At 39.3% G+C, this 10,115-nt stretch overlaps 1 protein-coding gene across 1 annotated transcript; it reads right to left on the bottom strand.

The window, feature by feature from the left end:
- Positions 1-479: 479 nt before the first annotated feature.
- Positions 480-8,334, bottom strand: LOC110983552 (uncharacterized). The gene is made up of 8 exons (XM_087142204.1): positions 8,109-8,334; positions 7,444-7,743; positions 6,422-6,715; positions 5,776-6,099; positions 3,163-3,270; positions 2,778-2,802; positions 1,989-2,080; positions 480-1,364 (listed from the first exon to the last, which is right to left on the bottom strand). Exons 1-8 carry the CDS (start codon positions 8,170-8,172, stop codon positions 1,351-1,353), a joined length of 1,221 nt encoding a protein of 406 aa, XP_086998330.1. The 5' UTR covers positions 8,173-8,334; the 3' UTR covers positions 480-1,350.
- Between the last annotated feature and the right edge of the window lie 1,781 nt (positions 8,335-10,115).

Here is a 10,115-nt window from a genome sequence, read left to right as displayed (position 1 = left end):
TTGCCAAGCCACGCAGAGCTCATATTCAAACAATATCAAAACACGTTTTTAAGTTTGAATGCGTTACGACTGACTTTTGTGCGTGTGTGTGTGATTTTTGTAGGTCAGCGTTGGAAGGGGGCTGCCGACTCAAAATGAAAAACGCCCAACCAATAGTAAAATTAGAAGTATTTTTTTGGCCGTGATCGCTTATCGCATAAACAATAAGAAAAACAGGTTTGTGAGTTTAAAAAGCGTTGTGACTGATTTTATTTTTCACAAAGGGGCGCTGTTTGTTGGTCTATCAACTCATATTTCAATCTTTGTCGCTAGCCTTTTTTGTCTGTCTAAGGTTTTTTTAAGGTCAGAACTAAAAGGTGGCTACCAACCAGTATCTCTTTCCCAAAGTGTGTACTACTGAGTACAGTCTAAACAATATACAAACTGTACGTATTTCTTTCAGAGATAATTCAGTAAATTCAACTCCAGTGAAAACATCATCTGGGCATAAACTTCGTGATTAGTGAGTTTAATTTGAACTATTGAAAGCAGACATTGTCCTACATATGCAGCTATAAATTTCAATACACTAGCTTTATGACGCATTTCAATCTTGTATATTGCAACGGCTCGATTACATTTCTGTTTCTCCTTATCGAGACGTAAAGTCCTACGAGAGTTATTGACTTAGACAAATAGGCATTCACGATCAGTGCTTCGTACATAGGCCTTAGTTCATGTCGTGCACGGTCAGTTTTTAGTCAGTATTTTCCGCCTCTGAAGGCACTAGGGCAAGTATTCGTCACGTTTGATTTTTGTACATATCGCAACGAATTTCTTTTATTTAATCACAATATACTGAATAAAAAAATCTCGTAATTTGGACATTTTCTGGTCAATATAGAATATATGATATATACTCGATATAGTTTTGCCATCTAAACGAAAACTCTAAATTTCTAAGCATCGTTTACCATTGGAAGGGACTCAACTTTTTGTCACCGTCTCAACTTCATAGAAGCAATCTCTGCGCATTTGTGAGCTTATCGAAGATAAGGCTTCATATTTGTTGTGCTTGATACCTTTTGGAGACTTGCTTATACGCACGACTGGAATTAAGTATGCTATCCCCACAAAAGAGAAGGAGGCGTTTATCACAGAATGATCAGACAGGAGCATTCTACTTTTCGCCCTCTCCCTCTGGCCCGTCGATCTTGTGCCCATTCTCCCCTAGATAGGTGGAATATTCTCTAATATGGATCAACTGCGACGGTACCAGGTACTGGTCGATGTCTTCGTAGTGTGCAGGAGGCTGGTTAGCGAATGGGCGGGATTTCAGGTGGGTGTGGCCTGGTGTTTTGGATGTCTGGATCAACCAGGATTTCCTAAAAGTGCACAAGTTTTAGAAATGATCAGAGGATTCGATACAACACGAGAAGCCCGATACTGATACCTATGACAAGCAATTCGAATCACTGTGACGCAGTAGCCTACTTAGAGGATATCGGTCTTGGAAAATCTCAAGACTCGCTTGTGACGTCCCTGTTTTTGTTATGAATAATATCGAGTCTATACATAGAATCATGTTAGTAGGCTATAAGATGAATGCATAACTGTTTTGGACGTTCCAGTAAATAATACCATTAGAAACTCCATTGACCTTTAAATGATATGAACTTCCACAGTGTGATTCATGAAATTCCGGGATGCATTTTCGAAACTTTAAAGTTGAAAGTTTAAGTTAACATATATCAAAATTTGACCAATGTCATAAGCTTATTGTGTGAGGCTGCTGACTGCTAGCAGTGGGTATACCAGCTGCAGTTTCTACGACCCTGAAATCTGATTTGACAAAGCAGGCAAAAACTCTAGCAGCTCCAAAATGACCAAACGTTCACCCCCCATTGATGACCTTATCTTTACTTCTGCCATTAGTTTAAAACAGCATGTTCGTGTATACAACGAGTTAACACGACCGTTATTTACAAACAAGAATGTTACAAGTTTACCTGGTGATCCTATGGTTGTTTGATAATGGGCTGAACTCACTGGGACAATGAGACTGTCGGTACTAGTCCGTCTGAACCTCACCTCGACAGGCCTAAAATGGCATGCACATGGGAAAGATATTTCAATTGGATTCTTTTGTCCTTCATTAATACGGCTTTTTCAGAACGTTGCTGTAGAAATAGTTTTTTTTATTGATTAGGTCTTTTTTACATTGTGACCGAAAACTCTCAATCATGCTAAATACAAAAATTCCGATAACCCCTGTAACGTAATACAGTGATTTTCCTATACTTTACACCGATCAGCAAAGTTATTTATAAGCCGTATTGGTACAAAACGTTTTAATAGTTATAGGCAATTTATGTTATACTTATGGATTTTGTAGTATCAATTGAAGATACATGTCTTACCTTGCATCTATTATAAGGTGCAACCTGGGCTTTTAAGTGTATGTCACTATTAGTTCATGTATTATCTGCATGCAAGGATTCACTCACATGAACATTACTGTTACTAGTTTCTACACAAATAGCAGTATCAAAAAGTGAAAGCGCTGACGTTTTGTTCTTTAAAACTGATGCTACTGAAAATGAAATTGTAAGTGAGACTAAAAGAGCTACCCTACTGCAAACACAAAGGACAGCTTGAACATAAATAAATACTGGTCTCATTACATGTATGCTATACCGTTGTGCTTTGCCTTTGAGCATTGCGAAATCACGAATTTGCCCTTGACCATTGTGAAATCAGGAAAGCGTAAGTTGACATTTATTGTTTTTGTTACTTACCGGTTTGTATTTCTCAAAGTGTCACCTGCAAATCAAAACAAGGAAGACGATATTTGTTTAACCATGCTACCACTTGTACTGCATTCTCTCAAATATAAAATTAATTACCGACTGTTTGAAGTTTACGTATGACTCATTGCGGTAACCCTCTCCCAAAAGGGGAAAAATCGTCTACCCCCCTAAAATTGAAGAAATAAAATCTGTCTTTAAATTTCTTTGAATTACACAAATAGTCAGTGATTATTTGCAGAGGCATTAGCAGATTCGCAGAGTGACAAAGCAGAGAAAAAGCAGCGGCAACACCAGAAGTTGCTTGGCAATAAATATTGTGTACACACCTGGGACCTGTGGGAATAGACTAGGGCTCGAAGCCGAACATACTTACGCTGTCTGCGTCTCCAAACGACAATTGTCAAGGCGATCAACAGGAGAAATGACACTGGGACGGCATTTGCGATGAAGATCATAGTCCATTCGGTCGTCTCCATGGCATCTGCATTTAAAATGGAGTAATCTATCATCTGTCCTTGTGCATAGCAAAGGCATCGCGGGCTCAAACTTAGAAGAGGTGAAAAAGAGAGCAGAAGTTTACTGACTAGAATAACTTTACCTAGGCTTGTAAGACATCTTTACAGGTTGATTGTCGAGAACGAGTAAAACTAGGGGGCGCTAGAATTCCAAGATTAGCGGGTGCTCAACCGTATTCACAACTTCATATTACTATTGAGAACAGGATGAGGAGAGTGCTGAGTTTAGGAAGAGCCCCCCTCCACAAAATACCAAAATAGTTGGTTAAAGAAACATTATCATTCCTTGTCGCTATACCGAGGAGCATTACGTCGAGCAAAATCAAAGTAAATCTATTGTAATTTCTCTGTTGATGCAAAATTCAGGTTGTCGGTATATATCGGCTGAACAAATGAAAAATCAGTCCCTTCGTCTTTGGTGTGGGTTTTACAAGGTCACATAAAAAAATGTTTGAAAACTTGTAGCGTCGGATCAGATCTTGTCAGATCTTCATATTATAGGAAATACAGCCAGCAACGAGGCAATCCAGAGTAATCTAATCATATGAATTATTCTGCAGCTGATTATGTAAATGGTAACAAATCCATTTTTGATAACATTTCTCAAACTGAATATCAACGAGGAGTATTGCCTCCTGACATTTGTCCTTTTAAAAGTTTGACTAACCTTTGTATTCTCATATTTCATCAGAATTATTCTGAAAGAGATCTGCAGTTGTACATTCGCTCTAAAGATCAACTTATAGTGTCAACAAAGTCTCTGAATTTTTGTAATGGAAACATTAATGACAAGATATCGATTTACAAACCAGAAAGAAAGAGGAAATATTCAAACTTTGTCAATCTCATGTGTTCATGTCTTTTCAGAACATTCCGAGTTACGGAGTCAACATTTATCAGAAAGGTTGTAAATAACAAATGTGTTTTGCAGAAAAAACCTTTGTGTGTGCTCTGCCTCGCGTTTTGATTTTGTTTTGTTTTGTTTGCTTTCTCTTCATTGACATTGGAGTTAGAATAACCTCCTGCTTAATGTAGCAAAGAGAACACTCATATTCCTTTTTAACACTACGAGCTAGAGCAAGCAATAACCTAAAGGAGATCTTTTTCTTTGAATCGTGCTTAGGTCTTGAAAGATCAGGCACTGTCTTGTGGAACAACGAAAAGGTATCTACGTATGTTGTATGCATATAGAACCGAATAAAGCAATGATAGAAAGAGAGCGAGTATACATCAAGGGTTTCTAAAGGTACGAAAACGATTAAAAAAACAAAACTGAGCATGGAAAAAGGCAGCCAAACAATCATTAAAAACTATGAAGCAAGTTCGTCTGGAGAGCTGAAAATAAACTCACTTGGCGTTCTGATTGTAGAATCTGGGGAACTTCTTGACGGCTGAGCAGTTGACTTCTCTCTCCTCCCATCTTTCGATGTTTGATTCAGGTTAAATTATACAGTTTGTCAAATAAAATGAGTAACCTTTTACTTAAGTTTGCAGGTGATTCAAGAGGGAGAAATCGAACATTAAGGAAACTCCTGTTAAATTAAGTCATTATCTATTCAAAAGCTGTTCCCCTAAACTCTCTTCAATAGTTTTCCGGTTGTCCTATGCAAAACCGCGAAACAGTAATCTCGTCAAATAGACGAACTCATTTCATCAAGTATTGCGGTAGCAATTGTATACATATCATTGGTTAGCATCGACGTATTATTTTTTCGATTCTTTGCTGAGCCTGTATTATGTCAATCATAGATATTTTCTATTAAAAACCAAACATTTGCAGACTGAATTTATTTTCATGCTTTTAATGTTCACTTTTTTAGTTTTTATGCTGGAAAGAAACGTATTCAGTACAATAAAGCAAAGCCAGTGAAGAACAGAGGACGATTTTTATTAGAAGGTGCTATTCGTGCAGGCTTTTTATTTGCTATATCGCAGATCGCTTATCGCAGATTATATAGGCCCCGAATATCGATCACTATCTGTGAAAGATATCAATAAGTCATGATGATACAGAAATCAAGCTGGAGCCAACACTGCCAGACATTAACAGAACTTTTGGGCTTTAAGGCTATCGTGTTTACTTCGTCCATAAAGCAATACTGCCTGAATCATTGTTATCCAAATTGGCTCCCAGAACGTGTTTAAAAATTGCATTGTTTTCAACAAGTTTGTTGTTCTTTTCATTTCACTTGTTTTATTTCTGTGCAATGTATTGTTTATAATGCTCTCTTCCACATTTAGCTTTACCTATTTTATTCCTAGAGGTTTGTAGGTCAATACTTCTGTCTATTTTATTAGTGTCTTCATTTTATTTGAAGAATGTATGGTTTATCAGCTTCCTATTTTAATCTTACTTTACACAATACATTGTTTCATTTTACTATATATAGTACAACGATATCATTGTAAAATTAGCCGATAATTTGTGAAATTCAACGAGCCCATACTGACAAAATCAACTGAAATATTACCTGATTGTTGACCAATCAAGCGAAGTGTCACAGCAACCCTTCGTCCAGACCCAGTGGCTGTACACGTGAGGTTCTCTCGTTGGTCACTCTGCACGGGCGGTACGGTAATCGTGCTACTCGTGTTAAATAATCTGGATCCGACTACTTCTTCATTGCTCTCCATGCCTGCAGTCTTTCCATTGATTGTCCATGTTATTTCTGCCGCCGGTTTGGTGTCTGTAGCCAAGCAGGTGAACATTTGGCTGCTGGTTTGTGGGATGTGCGAGTGGTTGCTCCATACAATACCAGTTGTCACGTCGATGATGTACACAGACTGTGGTGGTACTGTAAGGGAATAATGCAGCTGATATTAGAACAGAAACACTCAAGGAACCGAGATGATGAGACAAAACAAACAAAACTCAGAGAGGGCACAGAATCAAACGAACAATATTGGAAAGCTGCCCACCTCAGCAATGCGTAAGTGTATTCGATTCAACTGGTAGTGTGCCACAAGTTTCAAGCAAGCATCTCACGTTTTCTGCACTTTTCTGATTGTCTGTTGATGTACGGTTATTGCCTATGTTGTCAGAGCCTATTTCGAGGAGAGATATGGGTTGTCATAAAATGTGACAACGTGGAAAACACTTCGAGGATTTTCACCCACCTGCTACTGTCAGCGTTGTACTTTTCCACACCGTTGTGAGCGAGTAACGAACCTCACACTTGTATCTTCCCTCGTCGGTTAATTGAAGATCATCAATCGTCAAATTGCAGCCATGGTTGTCGTAGTCGAAGGTATATTTCTGCTCGTCGAGGACATCTTGTAAAATCGTGCCATCTACCAACCATGTAAAGTTGATGTTTGGAAAGCCGAGAGGAACATTTTTGACGAAACATCCCAAGGTAGCACTTTCTCCTATTCTACTCAACAAGGGAGTAGTCTCTGCTAATTCGATTCCTGCACAAAAAATAATAAAAACATGTCTAGAGAAATCATAACGAAACTAGCACAATGGTGACTAAGGTAATGTCTCAGTGATTCCCTCATTTATGTATAAAGTGGATTCTACAATGCATTAATCCAGTTCATAGTTCACCCAAAGTCTTTTAATTCTTTATCTGAAAATGAGCTTCTCGTAATTTAAGAGTAAACTGTGTAACTACACTTCTTCGTCTTACTCCTTTGTCAAGTTTACCTTTCTCATCTTTATTGAATAAAATAATAGCGTGTGATGTTCCTTAAAATACAATAGTGACGAAACACAAAAGTAAACAATAAGTAAATAATTTGAAGCGCAATGCAGGGTAAGAAACAATATTATATTCAAATTCCCCATTCCTTCATTTAATTTTAAATGCATAAATTACATTAAATTGCAAAAAATAAAATCATTTCCAAGGATGGATTTGCGATGGGGAGATATTAATTAATATTGAGATTTTTGCCCTGCCCGACGTGTATGATAACACTGTATACTCAGTTTTTCCCTCCGAAGGCATTAGGGCAATCGAGTGGTTAAGACATCTGCACTAACGAGTACGCTTGTGTTTTTTTTCACACGCCTTTGTGGGCAATCACTGAGTATACAGTCTTGAAACACACACCGGACAGAGCAAAACTCCAAATATTAGCTAAGAAAGTTAATGTTTTACTCCATGCCATGACGTGACGTCCTTTTTACTTACTCTGAAAGACAATGAGTGTGAAGTTACTTATTCTGATTCCTCCTGCTGAAGACACACGACAAGTAAACGCAGCGTTGTTCAGCGACATTGAAATGTTTGGCATGGTTAGGACTCCGTTTGTGCTGTTCAGCTTATATGGACTTCTCGATGCTAAGCAATTCGCAATGACTGCCTGATTTTTGAGCCACTCGATGTCTGCACCATTGCCGTTGAGGCACAGTGGCATCGTCTTGCCGTTAGTTACAGCTGCTTCACATTCCAACTTTACATCCTCTCCCTGAACCACCGTCACAATCGTTTCTAATAAAAGAAATGGTACAAACATCAGTCTTATTAACCTCGGATTTATTTTTTTATTGGATAACCTTGTGAAGGTTGCAATCGTGTTCTGACAAATATTATTGTCCGTTCCTCGCAAAGGAACATCAGTGTAAGTAAAGCTCATAGTTTCTCCGTGGGACCTACTTTACGCTGCCCCTTGTTCACGATTTAGTGTATCTTGTGTTTAGGCCTATGACTTCTAAGAACTCGTGGAGCCCTCGACTAGCCGCATACCATCCAATTTTTCTAGTTTATTTTGAGCGGCAAGTTAAACCTTTATTCGTAATTTTTTTTGACCAATCATAAATGGAAACAAATAGGATATTTTGGCTACTTTCACTTACCACATGAAGTGTAAAACGTGAAATCCATCAAGCAAACAACGGTCAATGCGTACAACTGCTTCATGTCTGAAGAGAAAATCAGTAGTCAGATCTGTGCAGCAAACTTGTTATGCGACAAGCTTCGTGCGTTACAGGCATTACTGGAAATCAGAATTAAAAGTGAAACCAAACTTATTGGAGATTCATTTGACAACATGCATCAAAAATTTGGAACACTCGATTCGGGGAGTAAAGGATCCGAATTGCCATAGAATACCGATACACAATGAAGAGCATAAGTAAATAACCCTGAAATTAGAAATTGGACGCAGTAAGTTCGAAACCACTTACATTGGCCAGCGTATCCGGTACATGATAATACACAATTTGTATTGATTTCCTTTTCAAGTTGATATCTGTTGGCCTGTCTGAACGGAAATACTAAACATGTACGTCCGGAGCAGTCATCTCTCCTGTTTAAATGTACCATTCCAGTTACGGATATTCCATCTGGTGCATTGGTTGTTTCAAAGTGTTTATTTCAAATGTTTGTGCCCAATAACACTGTGATATTCTGTGTGCATTTAGCCATACATTATCCAGTCCAACCTTTTATCAGTGTTTACGTGTAAACTGAGAATTATTATACAGCTATCGTTGAACTATGGGGTTTGTTTATTATTTGGGGTGTATGAAGTATGTCCCTCATAAGTAAAGAATGAGCCAACCGAAACACTTTATCTCTTTTTGTTCACCCAAAGTGAAAGTGCGACATTCAGATCTGCACCAAACATTTGTTCATGTGAGAGAGCTAACACAAAGCACTAAACGCTTTGCATGGCAGCCATCAGACAGGGCAGCTCTTTTGTTCCACACAGGGAAGCCTTCTTTGTGCATACCCTATCGAACAAAAGCTACAGTGTAGTATTTACAACACACAATTTCTGCCTCTCCCTGCCTCTTCCAAGACGACTCAACAACAAAACGCAACGGTACGACGGTTGCCAGTTCTATTCTCTGCATGTCTGTGGCGGCAGCGTGCAAAGAGCCAAATTAATAGCATAAAGTATGCAAGGACGGGGGACAGAAATGAAAGGAAACAGTACTCTCTCTCGCGTCCCTCCATGCAACGCAACAACAGGACGGGACGGCACGACACCTTCTTTACGTCGCGACGCGTCGTGCCATCGGGTCGCACCATCGCCTTCATGCCATTACGTTTCCTACACACACGGAGCTTCGTGTCGTGCATCGTGTCGTGCCATCACCAGTCACGTTGTGCTGTCTTACGTCCTTCCTTTGTTGCATTTTTTTGCCCTACATGTCGCTCCTTCTGTCGCTCGTCGCGTCGCACTGTCGTGCGTCACGTCGTGTACCGTGTAGTGCGTCGTATCGCGTATTACGTTGCCTGAAGTACGACGCAACGTACGACACGAGGCACGACGCGACGCGTCGTGTGCTGCTACCCTTTGATTCATAGTATTCATAATGGTGTAATATTTACAAGACACATTTCAGCCTCTCTCCAACCTCTTGCAAGGCGACGCAACTACATGATGCGACGGCACGACGGTTCCCTTACGTCGCACGGTCGCCTTCTTGCCATTACGTTTGTACACGTAAACTAAGTGGACTTTCTTAGGCCAGCACGAAGCTATTGTGGAACAATTCTAAAGCCAACTAATGCTGGTCCTGCCTTGATATTGTCCAACCACCCTTTGGAAAACGGTCTCTCACCTGACACTGCACTATCAACTAGGACATTGGAAGTACATGCAATCCTGCAGTGTCTAATGTATCAAGATAAAATGTTCGGAAAAAAAAAATTTTCTAAATCGAACAGGAGGGATAGGAAAACGCGAGTCTTTGCTTAAATGGGATACTTTGGTGCTACGTTATTCTGCCACAATTTCAAGTGGCATTTCAATAGAGTCAGTGCACCATGTCGATTAGAACTTCGCTGTGAATCTTCTCAGAGCGTTACGCATTAACGCCGGTTATTAAATACTTACTGATATTCTTTCGGAC

Source organism: Acanthaster planci, linkage group LG10 (assembly GCF_054643075.1).
Source record: "Acanthaster planci isolate LZ-2023a linkage group LG10, COTS_SCS, whole genome shotgun sequence".
NCBI lineage: Eukaryota > Metazoa > Echinodermata > Asteroidea > Valvatida > Acanthasteridae > Acanthaster > Acanthaster planci.
The sequence above is the reverse complement of the archived record's forward strand: the minus strand, read 5'-3'. Positions and strand labels throughout refer to the sequence as shown.